The sequence below is a fragment of the Protopterus annectens genome, chromosome 3.part1 (assembly GCF_019279795.1).
Source record: "Protopterus annectens isolate FY-2018-M chromosome 3.part1, PAN1.0, whole genome shotgun sequence".
NCBI lineage: Eukaryota > Metazoa > Chordata > Ceratodontiformes > Protopteridae > Protopterus > Protopterus annectens.
In genome coordinates, this window is record NC_056732.1 from 1,649,497,276 (window position 1) to 1,649,514,014 (window position 16,739).

At 43.2% G+C, this 16,739-nt stretch overlaps 1 protein-coding gene across 1 annotated transcript in view; it reads left to right on the forward strand.

The window, feature by feature from the left end:
- Nucleotides 1-16,739, forward strand: part of ANKIB1 (ankyrin repeat and IBR domain containing 1) — a 2,275,843-nt gene that overhangs the window by 2,177,229 nt on the left and 81,875 nt on the right. Inside the window, 1 exon segment of the mRNA XM_044067672.1 lies at nt 12,428-12,539. Within this exon segment, the coding sequence (XP_043923607.1) occupies nt 12,428-12,539 (112 nt within the window).

Here is a 16,739-nt window from a genome sequence, read left to right on the forward strand (position 1 = left end):
ATTATAAGCCTAGCCCGATTCTGTATGGCTTACGCCACCCCTTGATTTGAGTATACTGTGCCCTTTTTAAGGTTTAGTTTACTGTGCCTCTGTCTAATAGTGACACGGGAGCAATCCCTGGGACAAACCTACGATCCCCCATCCACCTATCGAGATTCTTCTTGAAGAGATTCAGTGAGGTGCTCTGCCTCACATGAACTGGAATTCTATTCCAGAGCAAAGGGAGCCTCTGGGTTATGAACCTGTCCCTCCAGCAAGTTCTATTTATTTCTGTGCTGAGGTTCAAGTCCCTCGAGCATGTGGCTCTAAGGGATTTAGATTTACTGAGGTGGAGCATGTCCATTAATTCTGGATTTGACATAGCTTTGTATGTCAGGCATAGATTGCCTCGAAGTAGGCGGTATGCAACTGAGTAGAGCTGGAGTTTTTTTAACCGAGCAGCATATGGCATCTGTTTGAGACCCTTGATCCTCTTGGTGAGATACTTTTGGGGTCTTTCTAATTGCTGCAGGTGTCGGGTAAGGTACATCCCAAAAGGGGCATTGTATTCTATGATGGAACTGATGAGGGATGAATAAAGGGGCACGATTACCTCTCTTGATCTAGATGTGAAACCCTTCGTGATGAGGTGGGCTATGTAGAAGGTCTTTCTAACCACTTTGGCAATGTGGTTTTCAAAGGAGAGATTGCTATCAACTTGGGTCCCCAGGTCCCTAATAACTTTCTCTGTACTTAATGGGTTTCCGCCTATGTGGTAATTTGTGGGCACATTGTTTATGCCAAAGGGTATGACTATACATTTTTTGGCATTTAGCTTTAAACCATGGCACTGGCACCAGTTATCTGTCTCTGTGAGACCTTTTTGAAGGATGTTTGTGTCAGCTGGAGAGTTGATTATGGCGCCCAGTTTGCAGTTGTCTGCGAACTTGGTGAGCCATAGTCCTCCCACATTTGCCTGTACCTCGGAAAAGTATATACCGAACAAGAGTGGTCCCAGGACAGAACTCTGTGGGACGCCACTTGTGACTGGTTTCGAGTCTGACATGGCTCCAGCAACTCTCACTCTGTGGGTTCTGTCTTTGAGCCAGTTTGGACCCATCTTGTGACATAGGGGTTTATATTTAAGCTGGATAGCTTATCTATGATGCCCGAGTGGGGTATTGTGTCAAATGCCTTTGCAAGGTCCAGATAGGCTGTGTGGACTACCTTCCCTTCATCTATGGCTTTGGTGACTGTTTTGAAGAAGTCAACCAGGTTCAAAAGGCAGGATCTGCCCTTGACAAAGCCGAACTGGGTAGGATCTAGTGTCTGTAGGTCCCCAGTGTCTTTGTTTATGAGCTCCATGATGATCCTCTCCATAGCCTTGCAGACTAAGCTAGTCAGGCTTATGGGGCGATAGTTTCCAGGGTCCGTAGAGGCTCCACCTTTGTGGAGTGGGACCACTGTTGTTGTACGCCATTCTGTGGGCACATATCCTGTAGTGAAGCTGAGATTGTATAGCTGTTTTATTTGAGGGATTAGTTCCTCTTGGAGTTCATGTAGGACGCAACCTGGGACGCCATCTGGTCCCATGGAAGCAGTGTTTTTTGCTTTGGAGAGGGCAGCCTTCACCTGAGCATCAGAGATGCTTGGGAGGCAGCCCTCTGCCGGGATAGATACTTGCTCTTTTGGGGGGGGGTGCAGAAGTTTGCACTGAACCTGTCTGCCAGGATATTGGCGATGTCTGTGGGTTCTGTGTATTTTTGTCGCTTAGAATCAACTCAGAACAAGTCTGGGAGTTGCATCCCAGGTTTCTAACATAACTGAAAAAAGCCTTATGATTGTCTTTGGTGTCCTGTGCAATTTTTCTCTCGAAGCTGGCCTTGGAGGATTTTATGAGGGATCGTAATTTTTGCTAGTACTGATCAGAGATGCCTTTCCTATTAGGGATTTTGCTCTGTCATGTAGTAGCTTCCTCCTTCTGTTGTACAGTTTATTTATGGCAGGGGTCCACCAGACTGGACGCCTGCCTTTGGATGATTGGGTCTTGGTTTTGTTTGGGATAGCATGATCCATGCATTCCTGGAGATGTCCGTAGAATGCGTTTATATAGGATTCTGCAGTTTGGGCCGTAGTTTCCACTGGCCCTGGGGCCTTGAAGGATTCCACTTCGGTTTTGAGAAGTGAGAAATTCGCTTTTGAGAAGTTTTTCACTGTGGTTTTCTAGGCTGGGGGTGGGGTCGGGATGTGGACATCCAGTGAAATTAGTTTATGGTCTGATCTTACCAATGAGGGATATACTTCTGGTGTGGAGCATAGAGTCCCCATGTTGGTAATGATCAGGTCTAGTATGTTGTCCACTCTTGTGGGAGTGGTGACTAGTTGTTCCATAGCATTTGAGTTTATAATTTCCAGGAACCTTTGGGCTAAGGTGCTGGGGCTTGAGTAGTGCTCCCAGTCAATGTTTGGGTAGTTGAAGTCACCCAATATAATGGTGTTTGGAGAGATCTTCATGTTCTTCAATGTTTTCAGGAAAGCCGAGTGGGATTCCTGAGTTTGAGAGGGTGGTCTGTAGGATGCTATAAACTGAAAAGCAGTCTTGCCCACTGTTAGTTGCACATGGATGGTCTCCGATACTTCGTGCAATGCCACTAACCTGGAGGTGTGGATATCCTTGATAAATATGGAAACTCCCCCTCCTTTTGTGGTTCGGTCCGGGTTATGGGGCCGAAAAGCATGATATGAGGTATAGCCTGGTAGTGCTGGGGTGCTCTCTGGAGTCTTGAACCAGGTTTCTGTCACTGCACAGATATCGGTGTTCTCCATACTGAGGAGAGCTTCGAGTGTGTGCATCTTGAGGTTAAGACTTCTGGCGTTTAGCAGCATTACCCTTAGTTTCTTGTTCCTTGTGCTGTCTATGGGGGTGGGTTTGACTTTTGAGCCTTGCCTAAAAAAGGCACTATGGGGGGTGGCAAGACCCTTTGCCAATATCCGAAAGCCCAGTGGTGACAGGTGCAAGCCGTCCCTAGCGAAGCAACGTGGCTTGTCGAGCATATCATCCCAGGCTGACAGACACTGGATCCCCTTTGAATGACACCAAAATTTTAGCCAATTGTTAAAATCGATCATTTTGTCTTTGTACTGTGGCATCATTCTAGGTGAGGGTAAGATGCTGCTCAAGGTCAGGGTCATACCAGCCTGGGCTACATGATCAGAGAGCTCCTCTATGTCTCTAGTCCAGGGAGGTACGTCTCAGGTCATTCACACCAGCATGTACAATGACTGAGTCATATTTGTATTTGCTTTGGAGTGACCTGAGTGCTTGCGTTATGTGGCGGATCCTAGCACCCGACAGGCAGCTCACCGTGACCTTCTCTTTATTCAGCCTGGTGAGCGGGATGTCAGTGTGTCTGACAATAGAGTTACCTATTACAAGAGTATCAGGTGTGTTATTCAGCCTTAAGGGCTGTGGCTGCTTGGCACACTGACTTTGTGGGTTATGTGTTGTGTGTGTTTTGTTTTGAGGTAGCGTTTGCTTTGATGTCTGCTTTGGAGGTCTCTGTTGCTTAGGTAGATTTTTATTTAGAGCCTCCAAGTATGTTTTTGTGTATTTATGTGTTTGGTTCGCTGATGTGATGGGACTATGTGATACTGGAATTGTGTTGTATGAGGTTACATTCTCCTCCTGACTGGTTACACCAGTTTTGAGATGAGAGAGCTCAGCCTCCATTTTGGCTAAATAGTTGCATCTCTCACATATATTTGAACCTGTTTGGAGGAGGAGAGGGTTGCCCGTGTACATGAGACAGTTGTAACATTGCCTCAAAATTCCCAGATTCACCAGCTGGACTGGAGAGGAAACCATTGACTGACCTTTGGACATGCTAGAGTAATATAGGGAAACTGAATTTAAGACGGACCAATAGAGGACAGGGTAATCGTAGAGAGTGTAAGAGTAAGTAGTGCTTATGGTTTAATAGTGCTAACTTGTAGGATTACTTAATTGGACCAGTGAAGGGCCTTAGAATGAGAATATGGTGTTTAAATTGAGAGATAGAGCAGTTCTAAGGGAAAAAGTGAAGAGCAGACTTTGTGGAGCCAGGAATAGTTTAAACCCAATTAGGCGGCGCTGCCCGCTGTTGCGCTTTGCACAAAAATGTGCAAAACAGTGCAAAAGAGGGTTTTAAGAGAGGAAGATGAAGGAGTTTTGGAATTGACCCAAAATGGCCAATAAAACTACAGTTTCAAGTCAGTAACCACTCCCACAGGGGCAGGCAGGCTGCTCAATGTTTTTCACTGCCAGTGATCAACAGAGACACTTCCCTTTAGCCCAAGCAAAAAATGGCCTCACAGAAACTTACAAACAGTTCAAGAACAGCAAGCCTGTAACTGAACTTTTTTAAATCTCAGGAAAGTGGGAAAAAAGCAAGATTTTTTTGTTTTTTTGTTTTTTCATGAGCTTTGGTACTCTCCCTCATGTTATGAATACTGCAACATAGGAATAGAAGGACATAGAATAGTTGTGTAAAATCTTATCATAACCATAGATGTCCTTCTATTCCATGTTGCAGTATTCTATTCCACCCTCCTTCCCCCTTGGTTCATGCTTTTTTTTATGATATTTTCTTTTCCTCCTAACCTTGGCCTGGTGTTCTGACTGGGGCATTCATTTCTGGATGATACTTTCAGATGTCACTTTTCTGGCCTATGTCAGCTGCTATCCTATGTACATTGTCACACCTACCTTGCATTAGTTAAAGTCTTTGGTATACTGACTAGGCGTTCAGGTCACCTAGATGGGGAATCCCTCATGTTATGAATACTGCAACGTGGAAGAGGAGGACATCTATGGTTGTGTTAAGATTTTACAGAACTATTCTTTATTTCTAGGTTTACTGTTTGGTTCCTCTTCTTCAGTGTCTGGAGCTTACCCTTCTGCAAAGAAGTCAGCAGAAAAATCTCAGGGTTGAAGAAAAGGGAAAAGCCCAGAGAAAAATACTGAGTCTAGAAGAAGGGTTCTCCTGACTTCTGTCCTCACTCGGCTCCACCAGCCAAAATCCTGAAGGCCTTGGATCTGTCTACTTCTTCAGATCTGACACTCTCTTCTGCAAAGTCTCCTCCCGTAGATAACAGAGTTTTTTCCAGAGCTGATTTCATCAAGACTGCACTCTCCATTTCTACAAGAAACACCATACACAGTTTCTAGACCTCCATCCACCACCTTGTCCTTCAGGTCTCAGTAGCCTGTCCAAAACAGATGTGGACAGAACGATGAGAATATATCTCAGAACTCAGATTCATTTGGAAGCACTCATGTCTCTGTCTGCTATTGGACCTGTTAGCTTTGAACCATCCCAAACACCTTTAAGTACCCCTATTCTGATCCATCCCTCAGTTTTGGAGGTACTGGATCTGAGAATCCTGGGATTGTCCATGTTTGATCTGACCTTCATTGACTCCAGTGTCTTCTCTGATCCAACTGGTTCTGACTTTGTTGGAGATGGAGGGATCTCAGAGCCATAGCTTTGGCACCAAATCCAGGGATATTGGGTAGACTCTGAAGTTTTCAGAACCATTCCTTCTCCTCGGGGCTTCAGCTGTAAACAGCTTGGTTGTAACTTCTGCGTTGAGGCAGGATCATGATGATTCCATGGGCTTCTCTAGTTAGGTAGCATTGGCTCCTACTTGGGTAAGTCTTAGGCTCTTTATCAGCTTCTGCATTTGAGGCAGTATAGAGAGCTTTCCACATGACTGGAGATAGGACACCCCCCCTCTTGGGTCCTCCTCCTCCTCCGCAACTGTCTACAGTGGGTCCTGAGTTTGCTCATTCTGTTTCGCTGGGGCAGCCTGTCCTTTAAAGCCTCAAGATGGTCCTTATGGACTCCCCACACTCTTCTGGGTCTTTCTCGGAACATCCCTCGTATGGAAGCCCCACTCTGGAAGTGTAAGTGCAAGAGGAGGTTCATTCATTCTCTGAAGGAATCCTTGTTAGAAAATACTGACTTTGATGAAAGAAAGGTGTCCCCCAGGTCACCCATAGAGGAAGTCTTATTTGGAGAAATTTTCAAGCTTCTGAGACAGAAAGGTGATTGGTCTTCTGAAGCCCCTTCCCAGGAGGAGTCAATGTTTCTTGATAGTTATGGAACTGGCTCAGCTGCATCTCTGTTGGTGCCCCCAGTAGATGATATGGTGGGTCTCATTTCATGTCAGGCTTGGAAGGATGTGGATACAAGAGAACCCATTCCTAGAAAACCAGACAAGTATCTAGTTACACTGAAGGACTGTGCCCACTGGAGCAGGGATCCCCCCAGTTGATGCCATGGTGGTTGTGGCAGCCACCAAAAAGAAACTTGCAGAGAAAGGTTCTTCTGTCCACTCCCCCAACAGGGAGTCTAGGGCCTTGGACAGATTCAGGAAATGAATCTTTGCTTGCTGAATTATCTGGCACACATTAGAAAGTTCCAGAGGGATTTGACTAAGAAACTTTACAAATCCTCTCAGGGTCCATGTTGGCAGAGAATTAAAAAGACCATCTCTTCACAAATGGCCACACTTCAGTTTCTGTCAAATGCCTCCAGGCATTTCAAGAGTGGCAGTCTCAGGCATTACCATCAAGAGGCATGCCTGGATGTGGCTTTGCAGAGCCCTTCATGACATCCTTCATCAATGCGTGGATCTACCTTATTTAGATCCAGTTTTGAAAAGACCCTTTCCAGGAGTGAGCAGGATGAGAAAACCCTGTCTGTCATAGGCATATACTTTTCTATCCTTCAAAGGACCTTCTTACAGAACCAGAAAAGGGGTAGAAAGATGTGGTTCTGAAAATTGCAAGTGGTTCCCAGGACTGCTATGGAGACAGATCCCCATGTGGCACAGAAGGGAATTGTAATGGGAGATGTCACCCACATGGCAGAGGGGGCCCCCAAAACCAAGGTATCAGGTCTATTTTTCAGAAGTCTTTTCAGCGCCCCTGAATGGTTACCCAACTGCCCCACTCTGGAGGCAGTTGGGGGTGCTTATCTCAGCATCAGGAAGCCTGGGATTATAATCACCAAAGATGTCTGGGTGCAGAAAATATGTACCAGAGATGGTTATTTTCCCTTGTTCCCCCCACACATTGAAGGAAAATATTCCTGATGTACCACCCTGTCAGAGAAAGGATGTGGCCTTAGAAATAGAAAAGCTGTTAGTAAAAAAAGTCATCCAAGAGGTCCCACCAGACAAACGAGGGTTCGAAACTTACTTGGAATTCATTTTGGTGCCAAAGAAAACTGGGGACCTCAGGCCATTATCGACCTAAGCCAGTTGAATCAAGCACTCAAAGTTTCAAATGGTCACGGTTCAGTCCATTCTCCCTCTTTTGTGGAAGAACGATTGGATGTGCTCAGTTGATCCTCCAGGGTGCGTACTCTCACATAAAAATAGACCGTTCCAGAGATGCTTTCCTTTCCAGCTGGGGGCTAGTTGTTTTCAGTTCAGAGCCCTGCCCTTTAGTCTCACCACAGCCCCCCCCCCCCAGATGTTCACCAAGTGTTTGGCAATGATTGCAGCTCACCTGAGTTTGCTGGGATTCTGGGTGTTTCCTTACCTCAGTGACTGGCTCCTCACTGCTCCCACCAGGATCTACTAATGCATGCCAGGGATTTACTTGCTCCATCAGTATCTACACAGTCATATTCAACAAACCTTATGCCTCCCCCACTTAGGTCCTGGAATTCACAAGTGCTCTTCTGGATATGGTCTTTCAAGTGGCAAGACCCCCTCAATCCAGAACATCTACAGTGAGTATAAAAAGTGCACACACCCCTGTTAAAATGGCAGGTTTTTGTGATATAAAACAATGAGACCACAATAAATCATTCCAAAACTTTTCCCACCTTTAGTGTGTGACCTATAACCTGTATAATTCAATTGAAAAACAAGCAAATCTGTTAGGGGGAAAATATAAAAAAAATAAAAAATGTACAATAAGCTGGTTGCATAAGTGTGCACACCCTTAAACTAATACTTTGTTGAAGCACCTTTTGATTTAATTACGACATTCAGTCTTCTTGGGTAGGAGTCTATCAGCATGGCACATCCTGACTTGACAATATTTGCCCACTCTTCCTTGCAAAAGTGCTCCAAATCTGTCAGATTGTAAGGGAATCTCTTGTGCACAGCCCTCTTCAGGTCACTTTACAAATTTTCTATTGGATTAAGGTCTGGACTCTGGCTGGGCCATTCCAAAACTTTAGCTTTCTTCTGGTGACGCCATTCTTTTGTTGATTTGAACATATGCTTGGGGTCATTGTGTTGAAAGGTGAAATTCATCTTCATCTTTCTAGCAGACACCTGAAGGTTTTGGGCCAAACTTGATTGGTATTTGGAACTGTTCATAATTCCCTCCACCTTGACTAAAGCCCCAGTTCCAGCTGAAAAAAGTAAACCCAAAGCATGATACTGCCACCACCATGCTTCACTTTGGGGATTGTGTTCTTTTGGTGATGCAAAGTGTTGTTTTTGAACCAAAGGTACTTTTTGGAATTGTGGCCAAAATGTTCAGCCTTGGTCTCATCAGACCATAACACGTTTTCCCACATGCTTTTGGGAGACTTGATGCATTGTTTTGCAAATTTTAGCCTGACTTGGATGTTTTTCTGTGTAAGAAAAGGCTTCCGTCTTGCAACCCTACTCCATAGCCCAGACATATAGAGAATACGGGAGATTGTTACATGTAGTACACAACTAGTACTTGCCAGAAATTCCTCCAGCTCCTTCAGTGTTGCTGTAGGTCTCTTGGCAGCCTCACTGACCAGTTTTCATCTGGTCTTTTCATCAGTTTTGGTGGGACATCCAGTTCATTGCAACATCACTGTTGTCCCATATTTTCTCCACTTTTTGATGACTGTTTTCACTGTGTTCCATGGTATATCTAATGCTGTGGAAATTTTTTTGTACTATTCACCTGATTGATACCTTTCAACAATGAGATCCCTCTGATGCTTTGTAAGCTCTCTGCAAACCATGGGTTTTGCTGTAGCAGGCAACTGAGTAAATGTCAGGAAAATCCTACTAGGACAGCTGAACTTTATTTGGAGTTAATCAGAGTCTCTTTCATTGATGGCAGGTGTGTACCCAAGAAGACTGAATGCTGTAATTAAATCAGAAGGTGCTTCAACAAAGTATTAGTTTAAGGGTGTGCACACTTAGGCAGCCAGCTTATTGTACATTTTTTATATTTTTTCCCCTAACAGATTTGTTTGTTTTTTCAATTGAATTGTGCAGGTTATAGGTCACATTAAAGGTGGGAACACTTTTGAACTCATTTATTGTGGTCTATTTTTTTTATACCACAAAAACCTGACATTTTAACAGGGGTATATATACTTTTTTATATCCTTTGTACATTACAACATACGACACACCTCTTATCTCTCCAATCACCTCAGGCTAGGTTGTTTTTTTCAGCTCCTCAGTTTGATGATGGCCTCCATAACCCTTCTGCCTCTGGCAAGATTCTATATGAGAGTACTGCAGTGGACACTAGCAGAACAGTGGTCTATGAACTGAAATCCCATGACCTCTCTGATTTGAATCACAAAGGATCTGCAAGCAACATGTCTCTAGTGGATTCATGCATCAGATGTTTCTCAGGGTCATCCCTTTGTCCTACCTTTGCCCAAGGCCATGGTGACCAAGGAGGCTTCCCAGCTGGGGTGGGGGGCATTATTTGGGACAGGCAGTCCAAGCCACATGGTCCCCTTTAGAGGCTAACCTTCGTATCAAGTTCCTAGAGATGTAGAGATGAGGACAGTTCTGCTAGTGCTGCAGGCCTTTCAAGACATTCTTCCTCAAAGGACAATTGCCATACAGACAGAGAACATGTCAGTGGTCTGGTACATCAAGAAATGGGGAATCTCACTCTTATCCCTTGTGTCGAGAGGCAGTGAGGGTGTGTCAGTGGTTGATCTCTTCCAACTGCTTTATCAACGCACATTCCGGGGAAGTTAGGTTACAGACCGTGCAGATCTGTTGTTATGCCTCACATGTGGTCTCTCACGCCTTCAGTGCTCGAACAGATTTTTTGTCAGTGGTGCCAAACATGCTGTGATATCTTCACCTCTTCCCACAGTTTGAACTGCAGCAGATATTTTGCTCTGATCCTGCCCAGGGAGAGATACACTGAGACACTCTGATTCATGATTGCCCTCCCCCCCTCCGGATTTCCTTTATGCTTATCCTTTGTTGTATTGCTCAATTCTGTCTGTGACAAGTGTGGCTCCCTTTTCTATGCCTTCCTCCTGTTTATGGATCCCTCTCCAGATCTGCTGTCTCACCAATACGGGCTACCTCACCCGGACATACAAGCCCTCAAGTTAACCACATGGTTTCCCCCCTTCCTTTGATGGATCAACAGTCCAGGCTTTCTTTCCAGGTTTTATGCATCCGTACATCTCAAAATGACTCCACTAGGAAGATATACAAGAGCAAATGGAAATGATTCTATATACGGGCCAACGAGAGACACCTAGATCCCATTTCAGCATCCATTCCAGTGGTGGTAAAATTTTTTAACTCCATTTCCCATAATAGAGCAAGTAACTCCATAATCAAGGTACAGCAGGCTGTGATCTTCAATTATCATGTAGGTAAGGGTCATTTGATTTTGGCCTCCCATAGGCTGTGCAGAGTTTTCCACAAAGGTGCGTTCTTACTCTCCCACTCCTCTTTGGGGTTTGACAATTCTTCTCCAGGCCTTAACTTACTTTCCTTTTGAACCTGTGGCAAAAGCTCATTTGAAATTCTTGTCCTTGAACAACATTTTTCTATTCGCTATTATATCTGCTAGATGAGTATCTAGAACTCCAGGCATTGTCTTGCCAGCTGCCTTATCTTTCATAAATACAGGGTTTCTCTTCGTATCAGCCCCTGCTTTCTCCTGAGATTAGCTTCTGAATTTGCCCTTAACCAGTCCATTAATTTACTGGTGGTCTTCTCAAAATTCTCCAATGAAGTGGAATAATTGGTTCATCTGTTGGATATATACAGAGAGCAGATATTCTGTCTCCATAGTACAAAAACTTTCAGGAAATCGGATCAGTTGTTTATTTCTTTTTCAAAAGCTAAATTGAGACCATCTCAGTATAGATGGCTCACTGATTGTTTTTCTCATGTTTATAAACAAAATGGTTTGACTTTACCAAGACCACCACAAGTTCATGCACAAAGTCAGTATCCACTTCCTCTGCCTTCTTATCCAGAACTTTTATAGATGACATTTTTGCCCCTGCTACTTGGTCCAGGGCTCATACCTTCCTTTCTCATTACAAGTTGGATGTCCTTTCTAGTAATAGGACAGCGTTTGGTTCTGCTGTAGTCCAAAATATCCTTCCATAAGACTACCCTGGGTTTATACTAGCTGGGGACTATGTCCAAATAGTTGAGGAATGGACAAAAAAGACAACATCAGATACAAAAGTTAGGTACTTATTTTTTTACATTATTACATAATGATGTATCTGTGTTGTCTGTTATCATCCTTCCTCAGCCTACCCTCCCACCTTTCCCCCTTCCATCAGAAGTTACTGCTGTGGTTTTCTGGTATGACCTGTGGGTGTACCCACTTGATCTTTTACTAATTGAGCTCTAGATACCTTTGCTTTCATGTTTTGAGAGTTTTTTGAACTAGCTACAGGCCTATTTTTTCTGTATATTGATATCAAGGGGGGCAAACGTGATCTGAGGTAATGTGGGGTTTGGAGAGCATTGTGGGTAAGGGGAGGAGCTTGAGCTATGGATCCAGAATCTGAGAAGTGGCTGAAGTCTAATCCAAGGTTGGGTCTGTAACCCAATGGTTGAGTAAAGATGAAAATAGGTAACACAGATGCATCCTTGTGTTAAGTACATAATTTTTGTTTAACAACGCTCTGAAGAGTGACTAGGGATTACAACATTTACTAAGTTCCTGTGTAGCTGTACTTTTGTTACTAATTATGCTCACAACCACTCAAAGCCACACCTTCAGTCATTCCCTAGCCATGTCTTTGCTATTGTGGATATTTTGATACTGAGAGACGTGAGCAAGCAATCTGTACCATGAGTGATTAGAAATAAATTATAAACCAGGGATGTTTATTAATGTATTTTGTTTTTTGCATGATTGTTAGAGTGCGAATGCTGAATTGAGTTCAGCGCTTGCTGCTTGAAATATTAGCCCATGCACTGCAGTATGTACTGGAGGGATAATTATAACCATATATTATGCATATTATTTTCTCATTATAATGTAGTTTTATTTGACGAAGGTTGCCTTTTTGTTAGTCTGCCTTCATATGTTTAGAATGTTAAATAATCTGAGTAATAATATGGCTTTTACCATGCTATGCAGATTTGAGGTCATATTAAAAATATTTCTTTTTTGTAGCTGCAAAAATGTGTGTAATAATATGTCTTGTACTTTATGCAGGAATATGCTGAGTTTCAGTATCGAAGGAGGCATAGGCAGCGAAGACGTGGAGACATGCGCAGTTTACGTAGCAATACCCCTGATCCTGATGATCACAGTGAAAGCACTTTAGGTAAGTTGGCATTTCATTTGGGGGCAGGACTTATGTTTGGTTATTTTATAGTACATTTGTCAAGACAGTAGCTAACTTTTGTTCATCTGTCTGAAATAAGCATTGCTGTGATTTCTGTCTGACACATTTAGCAACCTAACTGTGCTGAGGGGATTGTTTCATAATAGTGGTGCTGGAAGGGCCAGCATAGACTAAATACTAGCTGTTTTATTTTAATATCTTAGTAGGAAACTGTGGTAACAACAGGATTAAGACAACTTACTTCCTTGAATGGTATGATTTGAAATGTGTTCTTGTGCTTCTTACTTTTACATCTGTTGTGGTGTTATGAGGTGGTGCCATCTGTGCAGGGAGAGTAGGGCAGTACATGTGTACATATAAAAAAACACAAAAACTGGAACTATGACTGAGAAAAGGAGGCACATAATATTAGCGTAAACAGTTTATTCTCCACTTTCGTCTAAAACATCATCAGAAAACAATGATAAAATCAACAAAAAATACCATTAGTTTAAATATGTCTATTAACCAATGAAAGATGAACTTTAATCAAACAATTAAATGACATCACACATTAAGCCATGTAAAAAGACATACTTCAATTAAAACTTACTTACTCAGATATACCCTACAATTCTTTAACATTTAATGTTGACTACATCATTTAACCCAGGTTCTTGATCAGACTTAAGTTTGATTTGCCAAAGGGCTTCTTTTTGTTCCAGCTCTGTCTTAAAATCCCCACCCCTCAAGTAATGTACACCCTGTTCTAATACAGAAAACAAGAACTTGTTGAAATTAGGACACTTCAAAGTATGCTTATGAAAAGCGTTCTTGCTATCCTTTTTTAATACTGTAGTAATTTTCTTTATTCCTTGTACAAAGAGCACGGCTGGTCATCTCTATGTAAAACGCAGTACAATAAAAACAAATCCCAATGTAAATCACACCCTTGGTTTTACACTTGAAATGGCCCGGCACTCATGTGGTGTCTGGCAAATGTGATAGGTTCACAAAATGTTCCTCCAAAATATACCTAAATGCACTACAACATCCCCATTTAAACATACCACAAGGCTTATTAGTATGAAGAATTGTTACTTTCTGTATAGCTTTATCTTTTTCAAAAAGTGATTTTAAATTGTAATGGTTCGTATACACAAATTGAGGATGGGGGCCACCTGTCATATAAAGGTCCTGGTTACCCTCCACTATCTTCCAGTTGTCTTATATAATGCCTCTAATAGGTCCACTGTCCAAAGTCATATTCAAATTCCAAAATATTTTATTACCAAACTTACATAATTCGTTAAGCATAGGTGTATCGCCCCTATTCATAGTTTTTGAAAAACTATAAGAAACATGTAATATAGGTGCATAATGTGTCATTCGATTATCCATAACAAATTTGGCTGTACTTAATTTTTCTTCATAATATCCTCTTCCCAAAAAAAGGGAAATGGTGAAATCAATTTCGTCCAGAAAATCACTATATTCACTAGTCATTCGACTAGCCCTAATAAATTGACCTTTAGGAATGTTAGTCTTCATAAATTGCGGATAAAGACTAGTGTAGTGCAAATAACTGTCAGTCAAGGTCTTTTTGCAGTGAATTCTACTAACAAATTTATATCGTTCTATGGTAAAGCTGTAACTGTTGTTTCTAAATTGTCTGATCCTGATTATTTAAACTATGATAAAGTAAAACAGTGCTTTCTAGGATGATTTAATTTAACATCTGAAGCTTACATAAAAACGTTTTGTGAGCATAGAAGCAAGACAGATGAAAGCATGTGTGATTTTATTGCTGAGTTAAGCACATATTTTCATAGGCGGGTGAGTGGGTGTCAGGTCAACATTTTTGAAGGGCTTTACAGACCTTTTGGTGAGGGAACAAGCCCTTAGTACTTTGCCTGAGGACATGAGAATCCGTTTGGCAGACTGGGAGTGTAATTCTGCAGGTGAGCTGGGGAGAAAAGGGAATCTCTACTTAGCATGCAGGGAACTACCGCACAAGAAGGGGATACCCAGTGCTGCAAATGGATGTAAGGGGAATCCATGGTGGGCAGCTTACACCACCCCAACAGAATACACCAGTAACAGGGGAAGACACTAGTTCAGGTACATGGCCAGGAACAAGGGTTAAAGGTTTTAAATGTAACCATTGGGGCCCTGTAGAATACAAATGTCCACTGACGCAAGGTGGGCAACAAAAGATGAAGGAGCCAGTAAGTGGGAATAACAGCATGCCAGTGGTAAGTTGTCTGGAGACAATAAGGGTACCAAACTATCACCAGAGTTTGTATCCTATCTCAGTGGATGGAAGATAGGCCACTGCTAAAAGAGATACAGCCTCTGACATAACCATTGTGAAGCCTGCAATGGTTAAAAAGGATCAGTACTTGCTTGGGCAGTCCTCTCCAGTCAGAGCTTTAGGAGGGGACCCCATTCCAAATAACTTTTTCCTGGGTTCACCTTGACTGGGAGGGTGGAAAAGGAAGCAAGTAGGTAGGTGTGTTTGAAGATATCCCTGCAGATGTCTTAATAGGGAATGAGTTTGATAATGCAGTACCTTGTGTGCATGCAGTTACATGCAGTCAGGCATGTAGATCAGGTAGCCTAGGGAAGACCCAGACAGACCCCACACCTGAAGCTGGGGCTAGTGAGGCGGCTATTTCAGGGAGGGAGCTACTCTGTAGCAGGGAGCCTGAAAGTGAGCCACATATCCTGGTAGGAACTGATGTTCCTGTGGACAGGGTGACTGCATGAACAGAGGTGAGTGGTAGTACCCAGGCTGACAGTGAGGCACTGCTGTCAGAAGAGACCAGGCGTCTGGTAGAAAGGGAGCTGGGAAGGGTCAGAAAGGTAGAATTGAAACAGGCTCAGCTTTCAGAACCTACTTTATGAGGCTTGATGGAGGTAGCTAAGGAGACACCTGATTCTCAAGGAAAAGGGGAGACCGTACATTGGAACAAAGGATTACTGTATACAGAGTGGACCCCTGAGGGAGGGCTAGAGGGTGAGGTAATGCAACAGTTGGTAGTGCCCAGAGCCTACCATCTGGCACTTCTAGCCATAGCCCAAACACCAAACAGAAATCAAATAGCCCATGACATTCCTTATGCTGGTCATATGGGCATAAAGTGTACCAAGAGCCATATTATGCAGAACTTTTATTGGCCTGGGATTGCAAGGGATGCATCATTGTACTACAGGACCTGTGAGCAATGCCAAAAATTAGGCAAGGCAGGAGACAAGGTCAAGGCTCTTTTTGATGCTGTTGCCTGTGATTGAGAAGCCATTTCACAGGGTAGCTATGGATATTGTGGGCTCTCTGAGTACCCCAAGTTCCACAGGGAAGAGGTATATTCTGGTGGTAGTAGATTATGCTACTAGATACCCTGAGGTGGTGGCTCTGTCCTCCATAGAGGCAGCGAAGGTGGCAAATGCTTTGTTAGAGATTTTAAGTAATGTAGTTTTCCTGAGAGAAATACTGACTGACAGAGGTGCCAATTTCATGTCAGACCTGCTAGCTTGTCTGTAGAAGAGCTGTGAGGTGAAACAGCTAAAGACCACTCCCTATCACCCCCACACTAATGGTCATTTTTAGAGGTTAAACTGCACACTAAAGACCATGTTAGGGCATTTGCAGACCAATTTAAGAGAGAGAGTGGGACAAATATTTGCCCCATCTGCTATTTGCATACAGAGAGGTACCACAGGAATCCACAGGTTTTTCCAAAAGCTTAAAGGAGCTTAGGGAGGATGCCCTGTGTTACCCAGTCCAGATTACAACAAATACTTTTTTGTGCAGGTGGGGGCTGTACTCAGACAAGTTTCCTTAGTGGGAGAAGAGCACCCAGTTGTATATCTCAGCCATAGACTCCAGCCAAGGGAGGAATGTTATGCAGCTGTAGAAAAGGAAAGTCTAGCCATAGTATGGGCACTGCAGAAACTTCAGCCCTATCTGTATGGAAGGAAATTCACTGTGGTTACAGACCACAATCCCTTAACATGGCAACATCAAGCCAGCTAAAATCCCAAGTTATTAAGGTGGAGTCTAGTGTTGTAGATGTATGACATGACAGTGAAGCTCTGTAGTGGGGTCAGCAATGCCAATAAAGATGGGGTCTCAAGACAGGGTATAGCTTAATGTATTCCCAGACACACCCATTTCTCTCAAGCAATGGTTTTCCAGGG